At 44.5% G+C, this 24,891-nt stretch overlaps 1 protein-coding gene across 8 annotated transcripts in view; it reads left to right on the top strand.

Moving 5' to 3' along the window:
• EIF2B3 (eukaryotic translation initiation factor 2B subunit gamma) overlaps nt 1-24,891 on the top strand; it is a 149,130-nt gene that overhangs the window by 107,542 nt on the left and 16,697 nt on the right. For all 8 annotated transcript variants that reach the window (XM_089300772.1, XM_089300773.1, XM_089300776.1 and 5 more), the window contains 4 exons: nt 11,746-11,873; nt 12,872-13,062; nt 15,478-15,555; nt 17,016-17,164. In XM_089300772.1, coding sequence (XP_089156898.1) covers nt 11,746-11,873; nt 12,872-13,062; nt 15,478-15,555; nt 17,016-17,164 — 546 coding nt within the window. The remainder of the gene's footprint in view (nt 1-11,745; nt 11,874-12,871; nt 13,063-15,477; nt 15,556-17,015; nt 17,165-24,891) is intronic.

The following is a 24,891-nucleotide window of genomic DNA, read 5'->3' on the forward strand; positions in this document are numbered from 1 at the left end:
GATACAACTTCAAGAAAAGACTGCTTTTACAAGCCTCTGTTAATATTTTACCTTAATAATGTAACATACTTATGTTCTTTGTGTGGAAAGCTTCATGGTTTCTTCAAAGTCAAACTTATTTTTTTTAGTTGTTTACATATTTACATCCAACACTGAAATTCTTTGAGAATTGATACCTACCTAGATTAGTAAGGCATTCCATATATGCCTGATGATTGGGAGGAAAGGAGATGTAGTAACAGATAACAGAAGTAATTTAGTATATCAGTGGTAAAAGAATAGGCAAAAGATTTCTGCAGTTGACTAAGCAGGAAAGCTACAGGGAGAACTGTGGAGAGAAAAAAGTCTGTACTGTCTTTCATGAGAAGTTTAGTAATTGAACTGTATACTTATGTTTTAGAAATTTTCTTTGTAGTCCACCTCTGAATAAAATGAAATACATGAATGTTCCAAATAATGTCTTGAACATTTTGATTCAAAAATATGTTTCTAAAGCCAGAGCTTGGGGTCGGCACTGTGGTATAGCAAGTAAAGTGGCTGCCTACAGTGCGCCTAGAAAAGCAGATAATCTGGCCAGCCGTGGCTCAATAGGCTAATCCTCCGCCTTGCGGCGCCGGCACTCCGGGTTCTAGTCCCAGTTGGGGCGCCGGATTCTGTCCTGGTTGCCCCTCTTCCAGGCCAGCCATCTGCTATGGCCCGGGAGTGCAGTGGAGGATGGCCCAAGTGCTTGGGCCCTGTACCTCATGGGAGACTAGGAGAAGCACCTGGCTCCTGGCTTCGGATCAGCGCAGTGCGCCGGCCACGGCGGCCATTGGAGGGTGAACCAACGGCAAAAGGAAGACCTTTCTCTCTGTCTTTCTCTCTCACTGTCCACTCTGCCTGTCTAAAATTTAAAAAAAAAAAAAAAAGAAGAAGAAAAAGAAAAAAGAAAAGCAGATAATCCAGCTCCCTGCTGGTGTGCCTGAGAAAGCAATGGAAGATGGTCCAGGTCCTTGGCCCCCTGCACACACGTGGGAGACCCAGGCTTCAGATAGGCCCAGCTCCGGCCGTTGCAGCCATTTGGGGAATTAACCAGCAGATGAAAGGTCCCTCTCTGTGTAACTTTGCCTCTCAAATAAATAAATGAATCTTTAAAAATGAGAGAAAAGAAAGCCAAAGCAGAGTTTAGATTGAGTATTGCAACTGTGATATCACTTATGCTGAGTAGTGAGTCAAAGGTTCTTCATTCTTTTAGGATTTCAGCAAGGTCTTAGAAGCCCAGATATTGGTCCAACTCTGTTTGCCTTAGTAGGAATTGTTCCAAAAGAGACACCTAAGTCAAGACCCTAGATGAGCATTGGCCCTGTGAAGGACTCAAGCAAAATGCCAACTCTCTGAGCTAACACCATGAGAGACAGGCAGTTTACACCAGAGCTATTTCTGATTTCCTTTTACAGAAACCCAGAGAAATTTGTCTTTCTCTCCCTTACCCTAGCCTGCTAAACCTGCTAGCCCTCTTAAGATAGAGGATGGGGTGGGCCTTGTGGTACAGTCGGTTAAGCCCATGCTTGAAACCCACATCTCATAATGGAGTAACTGGTTCAAGTTCCAGCTGCTCCACATTTCCAATCCCCCTTCCTGCTGATATGCCTAAGAAGGAATGAATGGTGATGTAAGTACTTGGATCCCTGCCATGCATGCAGGAGACCCAGATGCAATTCCTTGCTTTGGCCTGGGCCAGTCCCAGCAATTGTGGGCATTTAGGGAATGAACCAGTGATTAAGATCTCTCTCTCTGTTTCTTTCTCTTTCTCTGTGTGTGTGTATATATATGTCTCTCCCTTTCAAATAAATAAAAATTAGGGGCTGGCACTGTGGCTCAGCAGGTTAATGCCCTGGCCTGAAGCGCCGGCATCCCATACGGGTGCGGTTCGAGACTCAGCTGCGCCACTTCCGATCCAGCTCTCTGCTATGGCCTGGGAAAGTAGTGGAGGATGCTTGCACCCATGTGGGAAACCTGGAGGAAGCTCCTGGCTCCTGGCTTTGGATCGGCGCAGCTCCGGCCATTGTGGCCAATTGGGGGATGAACCATCAGATGAAGACCTCTCTCTCTCTGCCTCTCTTCTCTCTCTGTGTAACTCTTTCAAATAAATAAATCTTTAAAAAAAAATAAAAATTAAATACATAAACTTTTTTTTAAAAAAAGAAATTATTGTCTGAAAACAGTAACCAGCCTGGATGTTACTCCTGTAGGAAGCTTTATCTCATTTTTTTCTTCTTTACCTGTACTCTTGGTTTTTGTGTTTTTTTGTTTGTTTATTTGTTTTTTACAGGCAGAATTAGACAGTGAGAGAGACAGAGACAGAGAGAAAGGTCTTCCTTTTTTCCGTTGGTTCACCCCAAAATGGCCCCTACGGCTGGCACGCTGAACCAATCCGAAGCCAGGAGTCAGGTGCTTCTCCTGGTCTCCCATGCAGGTGCAGGGCCCAAGGACTTGGGCCATCCTCCACTGCCTTCCTGGGCCACAGCAGCTGGACTGAAAGAGTAGCAGCCAGGACAGAATCTAGTGCCCCAACCAGGACTAGAACCTGGAGTGCCAGGGCCGCAGGCGGAGGATTAGCCTAGTGAGCCGCTGCAGCGGCCTACTCTTGTTTTACCATAATGCTTTTCTGTGCTTATCTTCATCGAGCATAATTAAGCATTCCCTTTTCTGATCTTGTATAATCTTCAATTATTATGTGCATCTCATTAAACTATATTTACATGTCTGTCTTTTTTTTAAGATATTTATTTATTTATTTGCAAGGAAGAGTTATAGACAATGAGAGGGAGAGACAGAGAGAAAAGTCTTCCATCTCTGGTTCACTCCCCAGTTGGCTGCGACAGCTGAAGCTGAGCTGATCCGAAGCCAGGAGCCAGAGCTTCTTCCAGGTCTCCCACACAGGTGCAGGGGCCCAAGGACTTGGGCCATCTTCTGCTACTTTCCCATGCCATAGCAGAGAGCTGGATCAGAAGAGGAGCAGCTGGGACTAGAACCAGCACCCATATGGGATGCCAGCACTGCAGGCGAAGGATTAACCTATTGTGCCACAGCATCAGCCCCCTTTTCTATCTTTTTTAACCCCTTGAGGACAAAATCCATTCTCTGGTGCACCTTTTGATACATAGTAAATGCAAAATCAACCAAATTGTTAACTTCATATGACAGCACAAATTTGCCTATTTTATTTCACTGTTATATCCCCACTGCCAAGAATAGTGTCTGGGCCAGAACCACAGCTCACTAGGCTAATCCTCCACCTGCAGTGCCGGCACCCCGGGTTCTAGTCCCAGTTGGGGCGCCGGATTCTGTCCTGGTCGCTCCTCTTCCTGTCCAGCTCTCTGCTGTGGCCCGGGAGTACAGTAGAGGATGGCCCAAGTGCTTGGGCCCTGCACCCGAATGGGAGACCAGGAGGAAGCACCTGGCTCCTGGCTTCAGATCGGTGCAGCACACTGGCCATAGCGACCATTTGGGGGGTGAACCAACAGAAGGAAGACCTTTCTGTCTGTCTCTCTGTCTCTCTCACTGTCTAACTCTGCCTGTCAAAAAAAAAAAAAAAAAAAAAAAGGACATTGCCTGGCACAGGGTGCTGAGTAGTAAATTAAATTAAGAAAATGTTTGTTGGAGGGTGAGCATTTGTTGTGGTGGTTAAGACTCCACTTGGGACTCCTGCCTCCCTTATCACAGTGCACAGTTCCACTCTTGAGTTCTGACTTCCTGCTAATGCACACCCTGGGAGGCAGCCTGTTATGATTCAGGTGGTTGGGACCTTGCCATCCACATGCATGACCCAAACTGAGTTTCTGGCTCCTGGCTTCATCCTGACCCAACCGCAGCTGTTGTAGGCATTTTGGGGAGTGAATCAGCAGATGGGAGATTCTCTGTTCATTTGTCTCTCTGTCTTTTAAATAAATATAATAAATAATTTTTAAAAAATTTAAGTTTATTGAATTTACCTAAGCCTAGGATGTCTCTCTAACCAGTAGAATCTGAACATGTTTTTGATTCTCAAGCCATAGATAGCAACTTTGAATTTTTAAAAAATATTTATTTATTTATTTATTTGAAAGGCAGAGTTACAGAGAGAAAAAAAGAAACAGAGATTGAAGAGATCTTCCATCTGCTGGCTAACTCTCCAAATGGCTGCAAAAGCCAGGACTAAGCCAGACAGAAGTTAGGAGCCAGGAGTTTCATCTGGGTCTCCAACATGGGTATAGCAGCCCAAACACTTGAGCCATCTTTGGCTGCTTTCTCAGGCTCATAAGCAGGAAGCTGGATCAGAAGTGAAGCAACTGGGACTCAAACCAGTGCCCATATGGGATGCCAGCATCGCAGGCAGCAGCTGTCCATTACGCCAACAGTACTGGCTCCTGAAATTATTTTACTTTATTTTATTTTATTTTAAGATTTATTTGTTTATTTGAAAGGCAGAGTTACAGAGAGAAAGAGTGAATGAGAGAGAGAGAGAGATCTTCCATCCTCTGGTTCACTCCCCAGATGGCCATAATGGCCGGAGCTGTGCCGATCCAAAGCCAGGAGCCAGGAGCTTCTTCCAGGTCTCCCACACAGGTGCAGGGACCCAAGGACATGGGCCATCTTCTGCTTTCCTAGACTATAGCAGAGAGCTGGATTGGAAGTGGAGCAGCCGGGACTCGAACCGGCGCCTATATAGGAAGCCAGCACTGCAGGCAGCAGCTTTACCCACTATGCCACAGGGCCAGCCCTGGAATTATTTTCTTTTTTAAAGATTTATTATTTATTTGAAAGTCAGAGTTACACAGAAAGAGGAGAGGCAGAGAGAGAGAGAGTCTTCCATCCAATGATTCACTTCCCAATTGGCTGCAATGGCTGGAGCTGCACCAATCCAGACTCAGGAGCTTCCTCTGGGTCTCCCACACAGGTGTAGGGGCCCAAGGACTTGGGCCATCTTCCCCCACTGTTTTCCCAGGCCACAGCAGAGAACTGGATTGGAAGTGGAGCAGCCGGTACTCCAACCGGCGCCCATATGGGATGCTGGCACTTCAGGCCAGGGCGTTAACCTGCTGTGCCACAGCGCCAGCCCCCCCTGAAATTATTTTCTTAAAGAATCTATCATCAGTATTTTGCCAAGAAGCAAAAAGGGGTATCACAGAATACTGTATATCAAATACCTACCTTTTAAGTCAGTACCTTTTAATCTAAGTTAATTTCCTGTTTACCATTCTAGATTGTATCTACTTTCTTTGAAGGCAAAAAAGAAAGAAAAAAGCAAAGCCTGAGAACAAAGCATAGGGTTAACTTAGCAATTGCCTTTCTTCCCAATTACAGCTCTGCTGAGACAAGAGGCAAGAAAACCAAAGCTTTTAGTCTTCCTGCTCTGTAGATTTGAGTTCCAGGCCCTATAAAAGTAGATTTTCTGTTCTGCCTCATTCTCAAGTATTTAATCCTTTGAAGAACTGAATTGAAGTGGAACACATTTAGGGGATTTTAAGTCTTTTAATTTGCTTACAAAGACGTAAAAGCCAGAATGCAAAAGTAGCCAAATGTTTTCCTTTTGCCACAGGCATCGTTTTTAGGCTCCCCTCTGGAAGTTTTTGGCCACAAAGAGGACCTGATCTCAGATCAAGACAAAAATGCTGAAAATATCGAGTCTGGCACTAATAATTTTGTGTTTTTTCAAGTGTTTGATTTTAATGTCATATTAATAATACAGAAACATATTTAGAATTCATTAGATTTCCAAATCAGGAAAGCTCTATCTACAAAAGTCAAAGGAAAGTATTTGCCAGCTATCTGGCCTAGAAGGATGATATTCAATCATTTACACGTTTTCTCATTCATTTATTCAAATACCTATTTAGCACAGACTACATATTTACTGATAGAGAAACAGTAAGCATAGAATTGTAAATCTCATGGAAAGTACTATGGTTGAATTAAGCACAGGATATTAGTGTAGTAGAAAGAGCCATAGGCGCTGCGGCTCACTAGGCTAATCCTTCGCCTTGCAGCGCCGGCACACCGGGTTCTAGTCCCGGTCAGGGAGCCGGATTCTGTCCCGGTTACTCCTCTTCCAGACCAGCTCTCTGCTGTGGCCAGGGAGTGCAGTGGAGGATGGCCCAAGTGCTTGGGCCCTGCACCCCATGGGAGACCAGGATAAGTACCTGGCTCCTGCCATCGGATCAGCGCAGTGTGCCGGCCGCAGCGCGGCAGCCATTGGAGGGTGAATCAACAGCAAAGAAAGACCTTTCTCTCTGTCTCTCTCTCTCACTGTCCACTCTGCCTGTCAAAAATAAAAAAAAAAATAAAATAAAAGAAAGAGCCATAGGCTTTCAGATAAATGTGAAGTTCAGCTCAATCAATTATAAAAGCTATATTAGCCTTCAGCAAGATAGTTAACCTCTTTTAGCCTTGATTTCCTCAGTTATAAAATAGTACAATAACAACTATCATGAGAATTTGAGACAACATACTTCCTCGCATACACAATACAGATTTAAAAGAAAGTACATATAACTATCTTTACTATGTAAACATGGAAGCCTACAAGAATTTTGAAAGGCTTCCAAAAAGAGAAGATATTTGAGAGAGATGTTATGGTTCAATAAATTTTCACAAAATGAAGTCACTCACCTTTATAAGTACTGTACTCAGGTCAGAAAATAGAACAGGCATATTAGCAGGGAGTTGAATGGGAAGTGGGGTAGCTAGGACTCTAACCAGTACCCTTAGGGGATGCTGGTGTCACAGGTAACAGCTCAACCTCCTGGGCCACAACACTGGCCCCAAGATTTATTTGATAGAGTGGTGGTGGGTGCAGGAGAAACACTCAGAGAAATTTCCCATCTAACAGTTCACTCTCCAAATGGCATTGGCTGGTCCAGGGTGAAGCCAGGAGCCTAGAACTCCATCCAGCTTCCCATTTAGGTGGCAAAAGCAGCAGAAAATGACCCAAGTGTTTGGGCGTCTTCCACCACGTGGGAGACCCAGGTGAAGCTCCTGGCTTTGATCTGGCCCAGCCCTAGCCATTGTGGCCATCTGGGGAGTGAACCAGCAGATACAATCTCTCTCTTTCCTCCTCACCTCTCTCCCTGTTACTCTGCCTTTCAAATAAATAAATAAATCTTTTTTTAAAAAGTTCTTACATTTACACATTTGTCTGTATGATATTATGTTATATTGGTATATTATTATGTTGTTGGATGTTTGTTCTCTATTGTAATAAGTAACAAGAGGAATACTTTTAAAAAGTTATTTTATTTGAAAGTCAGAGAGAGGAGACAAAGAAAGATCTTCCATCCATTGGTTCACTCAGATGGCTGCAACACAGGCTGGGCCAGGCCAAAGCCAGGAGTCAGGAGCTTCTTCCAGGTCTCCCACATAGGTGGCAGGGGCCCAAACCCTTAGGCCATCTTCTGCTGCTTTTCCCAGGCCATTAACAGAGAGCTGGATGGGAAATGAAGCAGCCGGGACACAAACTATCACCCATGTGGGATACCAGTGTTACAAGCAGTGGTTTTACCCACTACGCCACAATGTTGGCCCTGGAATACTTTTTTTTTTCAAACATCCTCTTTCATAATGTGATTACTTCATTCATTCAGCAAATATTTAGTGAGCATAGTGTGTTTCCCTTGGGACAAATTTATAGAAATAGAATTACAGGGTGAAATAATACAAACATCTTCATCTTTTGCTACATATTGCCAGATGCTTTTCAGAAAAAATTTTACCAGTAATCATCCCTCTGACTTGGCTGTATGAGAGTAACTATTCTCAAAATATCTTTATCAGTATGAGAATTACTTTAAATCTGCTAATATAATTAGAAGAGAATTGCATCCTATTTTAATTTTTGTTTATCTGAAAATATTTTTATGCTTATCTCTATAATCCTTTGTCCTATTTATGGCAATTATTATTTTTATTATTGTTTTAAGACTTATTTATTTGAAAGGCAGAGTTACAGAGAGAGGGGGGGAGAAATAAAGAAGAGATTTTCCATTCAGTGGTTCACTCCTCAAATGGCTGCAACAGCCAGGGCTGGGCCAGACCAAACCCAGGAGCCAAGAGCTTCTTCCAGATCTCCCATGTGAGTGCAGGGGCCCAAGGATTGGGCCGTCTTCTGCTGCTTTCCCAGATGCATTAGCAGGGAGCTGAATTGGAAGTGAAACAGCCAGAACTCAGAACCAGCACCCATATGATTCCAGCACTGCAGGCAACCTAACCCATTTATGCCACAATGCTGGCCCCTATTATTTTGTCTTTTTTTGGTGGGCTGGGTTGTTGGTTTACAACTGGTTTGTTATTCTTTGTGATTCCTTGAGAAGTTATAATTTCATAAGATGAGACAGGTCTTTCCAGAAAGTTTATGTGTAAGAGGGAAGAAAAGAAGTAAGGTTAGCCATGGTCAGGGCACTATATCCAGCTGGTGGCCTTCAGGCCCAGGGTCAGGTTGTTCACAATGGTCAACAGTAGCCTGCACCACTTCTTGACACAGCTTCAAGCTGCTTCCATTTGGACTAGGAAGCAGGGAGATTACTTGTGTCCTCCATTATGCTACTAAACCAGTTGCATTGTGGGAATTGACCTAATGCTGAGCTCCAGCAAAGATGAGTGGGACCTGGCAGGACTGCTTCAAATCTTTTTCCAGGCACTGATCTCCTTGAGCCTGTGTGCCTGAAGGAACCCTGTGCCAAAGCTTGTTTGCTTGCCTCTTAGAGTGACATTTCTGTTTGATCCAGAATGTAAGTGTCATGGCCCTGAAACCTCCCAGCTGTCCATGTTTTGTAATTTCTTCAAAGGGAACTGATTTTTGTTTTTCAATGGCAGGGCCAAGGAACTTTTGCTAACAACACTGGTTTGGAGTATTAAAGGGAGAGAAAAAGAGCTAAGAGTAAATGTTGTTTCATTCTGTGTATTCATATGGAAATTTTTAATCTCTATCAAAGGATCAGGAGAAAAATCACTTTGAAATTCAATACAAGGGCTCCCAGCTTACACAAAAATTTTGAAAGATGTTTGGCTTGATCCTTTAAAAATGACAAAAAACATGGATTGTATAGCTCCAGGGTTCATAATTTTTCTTACCCTCCTCAGCCTCTATCTTGCTTCCTACCTACACTCCATCTGTGTGGTCCTGTGTTAGCATGCAGAGCTTCTTTGAATGGCAGCTAAGCAGGGTGATGGGATGGGAACTATGCAACAGCAGTCAGGTTTATAGAACTGTCTGAACTGCTATACTTTAACCCCTCTGTCAAACCACATTATCTCTTCTCTCAGAATCAGAGTATCATACCTGGCTTCCCTGGCTTCAGTCCATTTATTCAAGTCCCTCTTTCCCACAACTACTAGAATTACCTTACTAAGAAACAAAACTGTGTTACTTTTCTGCTTAAAACCATTGGCTTTTCAGACCAGACTTAATAGACTGCCACAGAAAGCTTCCCTGATCTGGCTCCCTTGCCTACCCAATCAACTTCATCTCCTTCTACCTTTCTCCATCCAGAAACTCATACCAGGCCAATGGCCCACTGAATTATGAATTTCTTAAAAGCAGAAACAGTATGTTTTTAAAGCCTAGCACAGTGATTTACATATGGTAGATGCTTTGCAAATGCTAAATAAGATAATTAGTGATTTAAAATTCTAACAAGGCACAGTGTGAGAGAAAACTGAAAAACATGGTAACTCTCACTCCCTGTTCTAAGGATCAGGTCCTTTCTTCCCCTGTTATAGATACCTGGTCACTTACACCCAACATCCTGTCTCAGTACCCACTAGAGGGGCTGGCGCTGTGGCATAATGGGTAAAGCTACCACCTGCAGAGCCAGCATCCCATATGGGCACCAATTTGAGGCTGGCTGCTCCACTTCCAATCCAGCTCTCTGCTATGGCCTGGGAAAGCAGTAGAAGGTGGCCCAAGTCCTTGGACCCCTGCATCCTTCTGGGAGACCCAGAAGAAGCTCCTGGCTCCTGGCTTTGGATCAGCTCAGTTCACGCCATTGTGGCCATCTGGGGAGTGAACCAGCAGATGGAAGACCTTTTTCTCTCTTTCTCTGCCTCTGCCTGCCTGTAACTCTGCCTTTCAAATAAATAAATAAATCTTTGGGAAAAAAAAATACCCACTAGGACACACAAGGCCTCCTGGGACCCAAGAAGGCCAAATGAAGGAGAGCTGCAAAGCTTTTGGCCAAGACTGCTTACTACTTAGATTTGAATGATTTTAAAATACTGCAGGCTTTTTTTCTTGTTTCTCTTTTCTTTCCTTTTTCCTTCTGGGAGTTCTTCTACACATTGGCATTTGATCTAATCTTCTGTAAGTGCCAGCCTAGACTGATATGATTACATGAAAGTAAATTGGAGTTCACTTTGTTGTGGGAATTCTTTGATAGCCATTGGTAAATAGATACAACTGTTGTAAAGTAAGGGCACCCACTGTTTTAGTAAGTGGGAGCATTAAATCTACCTGGGAACTACTTACTCATTAAATTGGGTTTTAAATTTGCAGAAGGTCTGAATCAGTAGTACCACAGAAGCTAAGATGAAAGACAGGAAACCTAAGAATAGCCTAAAAGTATAAAATTTGATAGCTTGCATAAAGAAGAAACTCACTTGTATGCTTCTACTACAGAAGGAATATAGAATAGAAATTTGTGCAGTTATTGTCTAACACAGCTATTAGCATTAGAAAAAATTTTTAAATCCTCATTGCCATAGTAGATGAAAGGGGGAAAATATCATTAGCTTCAGAGATGAAAAAATTTTTAAGGAAATTCAATATTTATTTATTGATAAAGCTCTTTATAAGTTAAAAATAGAAGGGAAGTTCCTTAACCTGATAGGCGTTACCTTCAAAACATCCATAACAATTATCTTTTTTATTAAGCTTTATTTGTTTGTTAAAATGGCAGAATTACAGAGAAGCGGAGGCAGAGAGAAAGAGAGAGAGGTCTTCCATCCACTGGTTCACTCCCCAGATGGCCACAACGGCCAAAACCGCACCAATCCAAAGCCAGGAGCTAAGAGCTTCTGCTAGGTCTCCCACACAGGTGCAGGGCCCAAGGACTTGGGCCATCTTCTACTGCTTTCCCAGGCCATAACAGAGAGCTGGATCAGAAGTAGAGCAGCCAGGACCCGAACTGGCGCCCACATGGGATACCAGCACTGCAGGCAGAGGCCTTAACCACTATGCCACAGTGCTGGCCTCTCCAATTTTTTTTTTTTTTTTTAAAGATTTATTTATTTGAAAGAGTTAGAGAAGAGAGACAGAGAGAGGAATCTTCCATCTGCTGGTTCATTCCACAGATGGCCACAGTGATTTGAGAATTGCCAGAACCATTTCACATTTTTTTAAAAAAAGATTTATTTATTTGAAAGGCAGAGCTACAGAGAGGCAGAGAGAGAGAGAGAGAGAGAGAGAGAGAGGGACAGAGAATTTTCCATCCTCTGGTTCACTCCCCAAATGGCCAAAATGGCTGGAGCTGAGCCAATCAGAAGCCAGGAGCCAAGAGCTTTCTCTGGTCTCCCACACGGTGCAGGGGCCCAAGGGTCCATATGAGATGCCGGCACTGCAGGCAGTGGTCTTTACCCACTAAGTCACAGCGCTGGCCCTCCATTTCACATTTGATCTCTACCAGTCTCAAGGTGGCATAACAGAATTTGGCTTTTCCTTGGATGCACAGAGTTTTTAATTCCAGTAGACCCAGGCAGTCAGGTTTCTGATATTTGGTCACTCTTTCTTCCTAGGTCAATCACTTCTATCCGGAGTGAACTGATTCCATACCTAGTGAGAAAACAGTTTTCCTCAGCTTGCTCACAACAAGGACAAGAAGAAAAAGAAGAAGACCTAAGGAAAAAGGAACTAAAGTCCTTAGGTCAGTGCCTGGGTTGGTGCAGTAAGAGGCAGGCCCAGCCCAAGATGTCTGTCTCAACGCAGCAGATTCTCATCTAGCCTACAGAGCAAGACGGGCACCCCACTCTGTGACCTCTGGATTAGCTTGGTCAAGGAAATCCTTTTACTGTGTTTTCAGGGACAAATTAATCATGCCTCTACACTCCTCCACAAATTTGTAGCTCATTTTGTCTTTAAACTCAGCCATTTCTGTCAAGGGAAGGGATATGAAGGAATGTACAATTAGAGACTAACCATAATGTCTCCATTCCAGGACCAGGAGATGAGATGTCTGGTTTGCTTTCATATCCCTAGTCCCTGGCCCTGTTCTGGGTTCACAGTATATATTCTGAAAAAAATATTTTTCAAATAAATGAAGAGACATATAGTATAGTTAAGATCACTGGACTTGGAATACAGACAGACCTGGGTTTGAAATGACTCTGCCTCTTATCTGCTGTAACCTGATGCAGGATACTCAATCTTCCAAACTCCAGTTTTCTTATCATGAAGTAAAATATTTCAAATGGCTATTGGGAGAATTGAAAGACTAGAACCCAGGTACACTGCCTGTAAGTTCTATGCTGTTTATTTCACAGCATAGCCACCTATTATGGTAATAGTGACTGGCAGCACAATGCCAACATGACTGGTCTCTGAATCCTAGACACTAGCTTGTGCTATTTCATGATTGACAAGGGTCACTTATTTTTTTTTTCCCTAATAGTACTCAATTATGGTCAAACTTACTTTTAGGACCTCTTATATCACATAATATTTCAAACATACTGGAAAACACATTCCCTCTTTTCATTTGACTTATTCATTAAGGACTTAGTGGGATTTCCCCAGAGTCTGTGCTTCATGGTTGAGTGCCAGGAACAGAACTATTAGCTGTCCCCTCTTTCGAAACCTGACAGTCTGCATCCTCCTATTAACTCATGGTCATTTAATTGCTTGCTTTGTATGTTTGTTCCGAAGATATTTATAGTTTTATAAAAGAAGCCAATACACTGACCTTGGCTCCCTATGATGCCTGCTGGAATGCTTGTCGAGGAGACACATGGGAAGACTTGTCCAGAACACAGGTCCGCTGCTATGTCCACATCATGAAAGAGGGGCTCTGCTCTCGAGTGAACACGCTGGGACTCTACATGGAAGCAAACAGACAGGTGAGAGGATCAATTTAGAAGAGGAACTGTGGGAGTCAACATTGTGGCATAGAGAGTTAAGCCACCCCCTGCAATGCCAGCATCCGTGTGGATGCCAGTTAGAGTCCTGGCTGCTCCACTTCTGATCCAGCTCCCTGCTAATGCACCTAGGAAAGCAACAGATGATGACCCACGTCCTTGTGTTCCTGAGCCCATGCAGGAGACCTGGATGAACTCCTGGCTTCTGGGTTTGGCCTGGCCCAGCCCCAGCCGTTGTAGCCATCTGGGGAGTGAACCAGCAGCTGGAAGATATCTTTGTCTTTCCCTTTCTCTCTCTGTAACTGTGCCTTTCAAATAACTCTTAAAAAAAAAAAAAAAGAAGAAGAAGAAGAAGAATTGCGGGAGTTCCAGTCCTAGAAACAAACTGAGCCTTTTGTCTTATTTCTTCATTAGGTACATGATAACTTATTCAGAGTCTGTCTTATTCCAGTGGTTGAACAAAATCTGGCATGTCAGGGAAAAACTATTGAGCTACTCAGGTGTAGCAAAAGGAAAAGTGGAGGGCCTAGTTCTTGGTGAAAAGGCCTCTGTGGCTGCAAGGAAAGGCTAAGATCTCCAGGAAGGTTAGCTCTGGGTTTAGCAGCTTCTGTCTTCTATTCAGAACGGGAATATCTACAGTACTTATTTCATAAATAAGCAGATAAGTGCTGCATAACCATTACTTTGATGAGGTAAACATATACACACAGAAGAGGCTTCCCCAAGAAGGTGAAGGAGCATAGTATATAGTGGCCAGATGGCAAAGCATCAAGGAATGAATGTCTAGGAAAACAATTGTCCAGAAACAGCATTAGTGAGATATAAACTCTCCTTTTAACCCTGCAGTTCATGAGAGACAATGAACAGCTTCCAATGAAGGGCAAGCAATGCCCTCAAAGACAAGCCAGGTCATAGTGAAGGCAGTGGATGGAGAATGGGACAGAGGCTGAGAGAGTGGGGAGCTCTTTGTGTACAGTGGACATTGGAGGGAGGTTTTAGGAGGGAGAGACAATGACATCAGAAACAGGAAATGCAGAGCAATAAAGGGTTGAGATAACAGCAAGAATAGATAGATAATTGAGGGAACTACATTGGGGTGGCATTTAAGAATAACAGGGTTGAGATAATGAAAAGATTGGTTGTTGGCATTTTTCCTGGTAGAATTCTATGAAAACTATTATTGTAGTTGTAAGTTGGAGAAGAAGTGGGTTATATAAGAGATGTTGAAAATTAGGATTGGAGGCCAGCGCCACGGCTCACTAGGCTAATCCTCCTCCTGCGGCACTGGCACCCCGAGTTCTAGTCCCAGTTGGGGCGCTGGATTCTGTCCTGGTCGCTCCTCTTCCTGTCCAGCTCTCTGCTGTGGCCCGGGAAGGCAGTAGAGGGTGGCCCAAGTGCTTGGGCCCTGCACCCGAATGGGAGACCAGGAGGAAGCACCTGGCTCCTGGCTTTGGATCGGCACAGCACACCAGCCACAGCGCACCAGCCTTTGCGGCCATTTGCGGGTGAACCAACAGAAGGAAGACCTTTCTCTCTGTCTCTCTGTCTCTCTCACTGTCTAACTCTGCCTGTCAAAAAAAAATTAGGATTAGAACCCTGAAGAAAATCTGGGTCTGGAATCTTCAGGACCCACAGCAGATAGTGAGTAGCCTCAACCTCAGACCTCAAGCTGAATTGGTTTTAGATCCAAAGGAATTCCAAGCCAGAAAGAAAATGAAAAGATCACAGATAGTCCCATGTTCTTCCATGAGTAGAGTCTGTCAGGCTGATCTAAAAGCAGGTTCATGGGCAGCCTGAGACTGGAGGAATATCATCTCAAGTGCCATCCAGGGCTACGCAGCAGCCTGGCCCAATAGAGGAGATCTCAGGACTAGAGGCTGGGGTCTTAGACCTCACATACCACTGTAGCCAGTGTGGCCGCCACATACAGGGCTCTGACCAGTACTCTACCTATACTGGAGAATCACAGAAGAACATGGGTGCCTTTTCAAGGTCTGTTCTGGTTGTGGAATTTGTCTGACATTGCTCCCATTGTCACCTCCTGCACAGCCACAACTGTCTAGGAGGTGAGCAGGAAACCAGAATGACCATGATCAGAACTCAGGCTATTCTTTGTCCTTTTCAGGCCTCCTTTCCCAAGAAGTGCTGTGTGAATATCTCAAAGGCTTGTCTCACTGCCTCTTAGCTGAGGGATGTGGCGTTTTCACAGAACATTCTCAGCTGAGATGGTTAGGGCCATCTTGAAGCTGCTGTATAAACCTATGGAAAATGCAGCCATCTCTGGAAGCAATAGCTGAGAACTTCCTATTTCTCTGATTGAACATTAGGTTCTACATAAAAAGGTATTTTCAGGTGTTTTTCTGGTCTTTAGTAACCAAATCTTTTTCTTTCTTCAAGGTGCCCAAATTGCTGCCTGTTCTTTGCCCAGAGGAATCACTGGTTCATTCATCAGCACAGATTGTGAACAAACACCTGGTAAGTGCTAGCATGGGCAGGGCAGGCATGGAACATTCTCTGAGGGCATTGAAATATGTCCTTGAAAAGCTAGATTGAGATCATCAAGCCCTGAACCTCATTAGACCCAGGGAAATCCCAGCTGGGTTCTGGTAATAAACTTACTCAAAAATACTATGTGATAAGGCAGCCGTCATGGCTCAGCAGGTTAAACCACCAAGGAGACAGTGGATGATGGCTCAAGTACTTGAGTTCCTTGCCACCCACATGGGAGACCAGGATGGAGTTCCTTGCTCCTAGCTTTGACCTTGCCTAACCCTGACTGTTGCAGGTGTTTGGGGAGTGAGCCAGTGGATGAATGATCCCCCCCCCCCTTTACCACTTTGCCTTTCAAATAAAATAATTTTATTTTTTAAAAAGATTTGTTTTATTGATGTGAAAGAGTTACAAAGAGAGGTAGAAACAGAGAGAGAGGTCTTCCATCCGCTGGTTCACCCCCCAAATGACTGCCACAGCTGAAGCTGAAGCCAGGAGCCAGGGGCTTCCTCAGGCCTTCCATGTGCGTGCAAGGGCCCAAGGACTTGGGCCATCCTCCACTGCTTTCCCAGGCACATTAGCAAGGAGCTGAATTGGAAGTGGAGCAGCCAGGACTTTAAACAGCACTCATATGGGATGCTGGCACTGCAGGCCAGGGCATTAACCCACTGTGCCACGGTGTTGGCCCCTCAAATAAAATAAGTTTTTTTAAAAATTAAAATAAAAGCCGGCGCTGTGGCTCAACAGGCTAATCCTCTGCCTTGCAGCGCCGGCACACCGGGTTCTAGTCCCGGTCAGGGAGCCGGATTCTGTCCCGGTTGCCCCTCTTCCAGGCCGGCTCTCTGCTGTGGCCCAGGAGTGCAGTGGAGGATGGCCCAAGTGCTTGGGCCCTGCACCCGCATGGGAGACCAGGAGAAGCACCTGGCTCCTGCCATCAGATCAGCGCGGTGCGCCGGTCGTAGCGCGCCGGCTGCGGCGGCCATTGGAGGGTGAACCAACGGCAAAAGGAAGACCTTTCTCTCTGTCTCTCTCTCTCACTGTCCACTCTGCCTGTCAAAAAAAAAATTTTTTTTTGAAAGAATACACTTGGGCAGGTGCTGACCTATAAGAACAGGTCCATGATAGTACTGGGACTCAGACACAGGAGCTTTCAATCTCTGTCCCTCTTCTTACCATGATTTAAGCATTCTGTTCAAGAGAGCACATCTGTGCATGAGTATGTACGTATATGTCTTTTGTTTTCTTGACAAGGGAGGGCCTATGCTTCAGTATAGGTTTGAGTTGTTTCAGAAATGTTGTGTGACCTTGTGGCCCCAAGAAATACTAATGATGGTACTTCTTACTGAAGTGTCTTTATGGAACGATTCTGTTAGCTTAAATGATATACAGGATGATTTGCATTTGGTTGAGATGAATAGATAAGGTTTTCTATTTGCCTTTTCCAGGTTGGAGTTGACAGCCTTATTGGGCCTGATACACAGATTGGAGAGAAGTCATCCATTAAGCGCTCTGTCATTGGTTCCTCCTGTCATATAAAAGATAGAGTGACTATTACCAATTGCCTTCTCATGAACTCAGTCACCGTGGAGGAAGGGTATGTTTCCCGATATGCTGACTTGAAGCAAGCCTGCTGGTACCATTAGGAGGCTGAGGGAAAGAAGGGGAAAAAGTTGAAAGATGTAGTAGCATACAGGCCCTTTGAAGCTTTGGTTTTGCCTCCAAAATGACAAGATATCTCAAAGTATTTCCAGTGCCATTCTCATACATGTAACAATTATGGTCCCGGGAGAAAGCTGCCTTCCCTTGCCTTGGTGTGTACTTGGTGAGGATGATCACAGTAATGAGCCACTGGCAGTGCTAGAATAACACTGCACCAGTGCCCAGGGCTCACCTTCCCTTACCTCAGTATCCCAGCGCAGCCCTGAAGAAGGTAGAGGAGGAGCTTTAGCCACACACTGCTGTTGAAGGCAATTTCTCCAGGTTGTGGAGACTGTTCTTCATTGGAAGACACTTTAGAGTGTTATAAAATCTTGTTTTATCAATAGCCTGTACTGGGAATAGAATACTTGAATGGTGTTTAATGAGCTTCTTTGTGTGGACCTCAGGTTTTTCAAATGTACAAAATGCAAACATAAGGGCAGCATTTAGGGCAGTGATTAAGCCACCACTTGAGGTTCCCATATACTGTATCAGAGTGTGTAGATTTGAGTTACAGCTGCACACCAGATTCCAGCTTCCTGCTGTTGTGCATCCTGGAGGCAGCAAGTGATAACTCAAGTAGTTGGGTTCCCTGCCACCCATGTGGGAGACTCGAGTTGAGTTCTCACATGGGGAATGAACCAGTGGGTAGGAGGTACGTCTCTCTCCCTTCTCTCCCTCTGCAATAAGATTGTAAACAAACACAGAAAAAAAATCAAGCATAGTTTATGAAAGAGAGGAAGGATATTACCAGGTAAAGATTTTCAGACTTTTTATAAAGGAAACTTTCTTAAGATAAACCTTGTGTAAAAACTCAGTATTTGCCGGCGCCGCGGCTCACTAGGCTAATCCTCCGCCTAGCGGCGCCGGCACACCGGGTTCTAGTCCCGGTTGGGGCGCCGGATTCTGTCCCGGTTGTCCCTCTTCCAGGCCAGCTCTCTGCTGTGGCCAGGGAGTGCAGTGGAGGATGGCCCAGGTGCTTGGGCCCTGCACCCCATGGGAGACCAGGAGAAGCACCTGGCTCCTGGCTCCTGCCATCGGATCAGCGCGGTGCGCCGGCCGCAGCATGCGGGCCGCGGCGGCCATTGGAGGGTGAACCAACGGCAAAGGAAGACCTTTCTCTCTGTCTTTCTCTCTCACTGTCCACTCTGCCTGTCAAAAAAAAAAAAAAAAAAAAAAAAAAAAAAAAAAACTCAGTATTTAAAATCATTGGAAAAGCAGTTACTCCTATATACAGTGGTGAGGAGTTACGTGTCTCTCTCTCTCTTTTTTTTTAGATTTTATTTATTTAATTGGGAGGTAGAGTTACAGACAGAGAGAAAGATCTTCCATCCGCTGTTTCACTCCCCAAATGGCTGCAAACAACCAGAGCTGGGCCAATCTGAAGCCAGGAGCCAAGGGCTTCTTCCAGGTCTCCCACGCGGGTGCAGGGGCCCAAGCACTTGGGCCATCCTCTGCTGCTTTCCCAGGGTATCAGAAGAGGAGCAGCCAGGCCAAAGGCAGAGGCTTAGCCCACTACACCACAGCACCGACCCCATTTTTTTAAAAGACCAAAAATACTATATCATATATTTCACTCCTGGCTTTAGCCTGGACCAGCCCAACTGTTGCAGGCATTTGGGTAGTGAACCAAAGGATGAGAGATCCCTCTCTCTCTGCCTTCCAAATAAATAAATTTTAAAAATAGAAACCAATAGAGGAAGAGCAGATTAGCAGGGAGGGAAGTGGGGAAATTATTCTACTTGAGACAAGTTGAATATATGACATTGTGTATGAAGCCTTAATATACAGGCCTAAAGCTCAGGAAACTTGTGTTTGAAGTAGGCTTTTGAGAGTGATCAGCATAGAGGTGGTAAATGAAGTTGTGGGAGTGGGTGGGATGGGGGCTGATTAGATTATTCTAGGAGAGTGTGGCATGAAAAGAAATCAAGACACAACCAGAGATATAAAGGTAAGGGGATGACAACTGATAGATGAAGGCCAGGTTTCTAATTAGGGAAATAGGGTATATAGTGGTATACTCATTGAAATGAGGAAAGGTTTGGGAGGAGCAGATTTGTAGGGAAATGAGGTCTGTATAGGGCACAAGAGGTTGGAAATGCCTCTAGGACATCCAGGTGTGTGGAGGTATCTGGTAGTCAGTTTGTGGTTAAAGGTTAGAAGTGGTCAGACCCATGGCCGGCGCTGCGGCTCACTAGGCTAATCCTCCGCCTAGCAGCGCCGGCACACCGGGTTCTAGTCCCGGTTGGGGCGCCGGATTCTGTCCCGGTTGCCCCTCTTCCAGGCCAGCTCTCTGCTGTGGCCAGGGAGTGCAGTGGAGGATGGCCCAAGTGCTTGGTCCCTGCACCCCATGGGAGACCAGGAGAAGCACCTGGCTCCTGGCTCCTGCCATCGGATCAGCATGGTGCGCCGGCCGCAGCACGCGGGCCGCGGCGGCCATTGGAGGGTGAACCAACGGCAAAGGAAGACCTTTCTCTCTGTCTCTCTCTCTCTCACTGTCCACTCTGCCTGTCAAAAAAAAAAAAAAAAAAAAAAAAGAAGTGGTCAGACCCAGAAAACAAATGTGGTATTCTCCTATTTTCCTGTCTTCATCTTTCTTTCTCTTCCAAGCCCACCCAGCCTTGCGCCTGTGGATTAGAGTATGAGCTTTAGGTCAGATTGTCAGACTGAATCCTGGGTCTGTCACTTACTAGACACTTAGAGAACTGGCCTTACCTCTTTGTGCCTGGTTTTCTCACTATAAAGTGGAAAAGGAGGTGCTCATTTGGGTTAGTGGTAAAGATGTGGATTAGGATACCTGCATCCCACATTGGAGTGCCCGGATTCAACTCCCAACTCCAGCTTCATGCTAGTGCAGACCCCAGGAGACAGCAATGATAGCTCAAGTAGTTAGGTTCCTGCCAACCATGTTGGAGACCTGGATTGAATTCCCAGCTCCTGGGTTTGACCTCCTGCTCATTGTGGGCATTTGGGGAGTGAACCAGCAAATGGAAATGCTCTCACTTCCTCACTGTCTCTCTCTCAAATAAATAAATAATTTTGTTAAAATGGGGTAAAACTGAACAGCTCATAGATTTATTGGGAGTACTAAAGTGGCTTAATAAACATAAAGTACAGGCCAGCGCCGTGGCTCAACAGGCTAATCCTCCGCCTTGCGGCGCCAGCACACCGGGTTCTAGTCCCGGTCGGGGCGCCGGATTCTGTCCCGGATGCCCCTCTTCCAGGCCAGCTCTCTGCTGTGGCCTGGGAGTGCAGTGGAGGGTGGCCCAAGTGCTTGGGCCCTGCACCCACATGGGAGACCAGGAGAAGCACCTGGCTCCTGCCTTCGGATCAGCGCGGTGTGCCGGCCGCAGCGCGCTGGCTGAAGCGGCCATTGGAGGGTGAGCCAACGGCGAGGGAAGACCTTTCTCTCTGTCTCTCTCTCTCTCACTGTCCACTCTGCCTGTCAAAAAAATTAAAAATAAAAAAAAAAACATAAAGTACTTTGAATAGTGCTTGGCTCATAGACTATTGCTATTTTATATTTAATTATTATTTATCTCATTTGACAAAGATGGCATAATGCCAATGTCCTGATAAAGAATGTCTCTATTATATTTTATGAGTATTAAAGAAGACCTCTCATGACCTTTAGAATCAAGTTTGAAGGTGTCTTATTATCTGTTTTCAACACTAAGTCCTAGAATTATCAGTGTGAGATGAGGTCTCCAAAGTCATCCAGCTCAACTGCTGCATTTTTATAAATGAATAAATTCTGGGATTGAAGGCTTTTCTTTTCTTGTGCCTCTGCAACTCCATATCCCTTCCCAGACTCCCGTATGAGACTGACCAGCATCACCATTTTCTTGTAAAATAGAACCACACTTAGCTTTATCCATTTGATCACATTTCCAGAATAACTCATGAAGCTTTGTAGCTTTCACAGTCTTGCATCTTGACTTTCCCTGTTCCTTCTACTTCACAACCCCTCACTCGCCCTCTCTGAGTGGGAAAAGGAACAACTCATCTGGCACAGCATTACAGTCCAGTGTTGGTGTCCTAATTGATCTGTAGAAATTTGGTGATGAAACCATAGCACTTTATAAACTGCAGCTCACTTATGTGAGAAAAGTAGTTCAGAGAAAAAGTCTGCATATCCAACAGTCAATTGCTGTTATGAAGGAGGCATAATCCCAGATGACCTGGAGAGTTTTCTAGCTTAGGGACCAGTAAAAGGCTCAGATGGCTGCTGTTACTACTTTTCCAACTAAGAAGGTTGAGGTAAAGCTCTAAGCAGCCTACATGGGGGTAATAACTAGGAAAGTCATTAGAGATTACCCAATCCTGCAAATTAGCTCCTGGTGATAAGATCAGATATCCTGCATCCCATATGAATTTTTTCCCATTACTTTGGGGTCATTTAGTTTTAATTACTTCTGGTAAATTTGAGAAAGGTAATTAAGTTGCAGTCATGTGGGACTTGATTACCCTGCTGCTGTTAAATCTGGACTGAGTGTCAAAGTAAGGAAATAAATTTGTACAGAAAAGAATTTCTCATATTCTTGGTCTGCTGGTCAGCATTGGCTGGGGGGAAGTGGATGCCAAGACCTTCTGGACACCTGCCTAAGTTCCTCAGGGCCTGAAGGATGCTATTAGGACCACCCTGAGGAAACTGTAGACAGGACTATGCAGAGAAGGCTCCTGCCTGTCTGTCTCATTTCTGCCCTTTATATGACAACTGATGCTCAGGAATTCAAAGCTAGTGAAAACTTAGTTGTCAAGGCTTAGGTGTCAATCCAGTGTTCTGCATCTCTGGTTCTCTGGTCCTAAGCAACCTCTGCATTCCCCCCAGTCCAAGGCAGATGACTCAAGCAGCAGTTGAGGTAGCACCTTTGCTTGCAGGCATGCTGCAGTCAAGTTTTCACCCAGGTTTGCCCTGCTTTCTGCATTAGTGAGTGCAGCCTTCAGTGCCAAACAAGATATTGCCGCTTCTCCTTGTTAGCTGAGTGTACCCTTCAGCTGTACTCAAATGACTGACCTGCCTGTTGGGCCCTTACTTTGCTACTCCCCTTTATTCCTGACATTCACTCTGAACTGCCTCTCCTCAGAGGCCTTTACCTCTAGAAATCCTCCCAGTCTTTCAGGGTCTAATGCCTATTCCAACTCTTTTTTTTAAATTATTATTATTAATTAATTTGGGGGCCAGCATTGTGGTATCACTGGTAAAGCTGCCAACCTGCTATACAGACACCGGCATCCCATATGGGTGCTGATTAGAGTCTAGGCTGCTCCACTTCCAGTCCAGCTCCCTGCTAATGTACCTGGGAAATCAGCGGAAGATGGCCCAAGTGTTTGGGCCCCTGCACCTACATGGGAGACAAGGAGGAAGCTCCAGGTTCCTGGTTTCCAGGCTCTGGCCATTGTGCCCACTGGGGAGTAAACCAATAGATGGAAGATGCCTCTCTATGTCTTTTCCTTTCTCTGTAACTCTGCCTTTCAAATAATTAAAGTAAATCTTTTAAAAAATTTCATGGGGCCAGTGCTGTGGCGCAATAGGTTAATCTTCCACCTGTGGTGCTAGCATGCCATATGCGTGTCAGTTCTAGTCCTGGCTGCGCCTCTTTTGATCCAGCTCTCTGCTACAGTCTGGGAAAACAGTAGAAGGTGGCCCAGGTCCTTGGGCCACTGCACCCGTGTGGGAGACCCAGAGGAAGCTCCTGGCTTCTGGCTTCAGATCAGATCAGCTCCGGCCATTGCAGCCATTTAGGCAGTGAACCAGCAGATGGAAGACCCTTCTCTCTCCCTCTCACTGTCTGTAAACTTTTACCTCTCAAATAAATAAATAAAATCTTTAAAAAATTTTTTCATTAACTTGAGAGAGAAAGAACTGCCATCTGCTAATTCACTCCCTAAATACCCACAGTAGGTGGGTGGGAAAAGTGGCACCTGAAACCCAGAGGCAGTAATTCAATCCAGTTCTCCCACATCATTGGTAGGAGTCCAATTACTTGAGCCATCACCATGCCTGCCCATATATTCTGGCTCTTGATTTGCCCATACTGCCTTCTAAATTATCTTAAGCAGAAATTATTTGCCCCATCTCTGTGCTCCCTGCACTATAGCACTCTGTTCTAAAATATAGAAATGCTTCTCATATACCTTTGTATTTTCTAACTCCTTAACATTACACTATTTTATATACTAAATACCTTGTAAATATTTTCTGAATGAAAAAATGGAGATCCCTGATTTAATCTCCCACCCTACTTTAAGTGCGTATCTGTGAAAAGATCCCTGTTTTTTTTAAGATTTATTTATTTATTTGAAAGTCAGAGTTACAGAAAGAAGAGAGACAGAGAGCAAGAGATCTTCCATCTGCTGGTTCACTCCCCAGCTGACTACAACAGCGAGGGCTGGGCCAGGCCGGAGCCAGGAGCTTCCCTTGGGCCTCCCACTTGGATGGCAGGGGTCCAAACACTTGGCCCTTCTTCCACTGTACTCACAGGCGCATTAGCAGGAAGCTGGATTGAAAGTAAAACGGCTGGGACTAGAACCAGTGCCCAGAAGGGATGTCAGCACTGCAGACAGCAGCTTAACCTTCTACGCTACAGTGCCAGTCCCTTACCCAGATTTTTTAATTATTTTTACAACTTTTCTTAAGGTATAACTGTCATGAAAGGTATAATTGGCATACAAGAAATCGCACATAACTTCAAAGTGAACAATTTGGTGCCAGCACTGTAGCATAGCGAGTTAAGAGAACTGAGAGGGGGAACATCATTGATATATCATTGCTATAAAAGCATCAGAAGTATTCCAGACCTCATGACATGTGTCACCCACCAATCCTGTAGAAAACTATTTGAAGACATAATATAGGCAAGTCAGAATGAAATGTTCTAAACTGTTAGCAAATGGGTAGTTTAAGCTATAAACAAGAACCCTCTTAAACATAAAATTTAGTCTGTATAATTCAAGTTACAAAAAACATAATTGTTAAAAGAATTCTGTCCATGTTTCTTCAGTCATACAATCTTTTTTTGTTTTGTTTGTTTTTAGTCACACCCTTAAAAATACCAAATTCTTAAATTTTGGGGATGATTCCTTGAATTTAAAGAGCTCCTAGGGCTTTTGATTCATTTCCTATGTTTAAACCTTTTGTGCTGAACCCATCTTCTTAAATGGAAATTTTCCAGTTCCTCGAGATGTTATATATCTTTGCTTTGATTTCCTCCAACTTCCTCTCTTTCTTAGTCTCTGTTAAGGGATTAGGAAGGAGACAAATTTCACCTACACCATTGTATAGCGAAGGGAGTCCCACAGAACAAAAGGGAGGAAATTTTCAGTCTACTCGCTGGAACCAGTACATTTTAATGTAGAAGACCCAAAAACAAGAGTGACCAGAAACAGGGAAAAGGTGACATATTTCTCAAAATCACTGCATCAATTAGCCTGGATAAACCTCACAAATGTGTTAAAGGGGGAAAGCAAGCTTCAGAAGGTTACATGAAGATGGCATTTGTATAAATGTTTAGGGCAAGTAAAACAGTATGTTATCTGCTAAGTATATGTGGTTAAAAAAATGTTTATAAGTGGTAGAGACCGCAGTCAGAAGTGGTTACCTCTTGTATGGGAAGGAAGAAA

Source organism: Oryctolagus cuniculus, chromosome 7 (assembly GCF_051225735.1).
Source record: "Oryctolagus cuniculus isolate XC-2025 breed Fujian yellow rabbit chromosome 7, ASM5122573v1, whole genome shotgun sequence".
In the NCBI taxonomy this organism is placed as follows: domain Eukaryota; kingdom Metazoa; phylum Chordata; class Mammalia; order Lagomorpha; family Leporidae; genus Oryctolagus; species Oryctolagus cuniculus.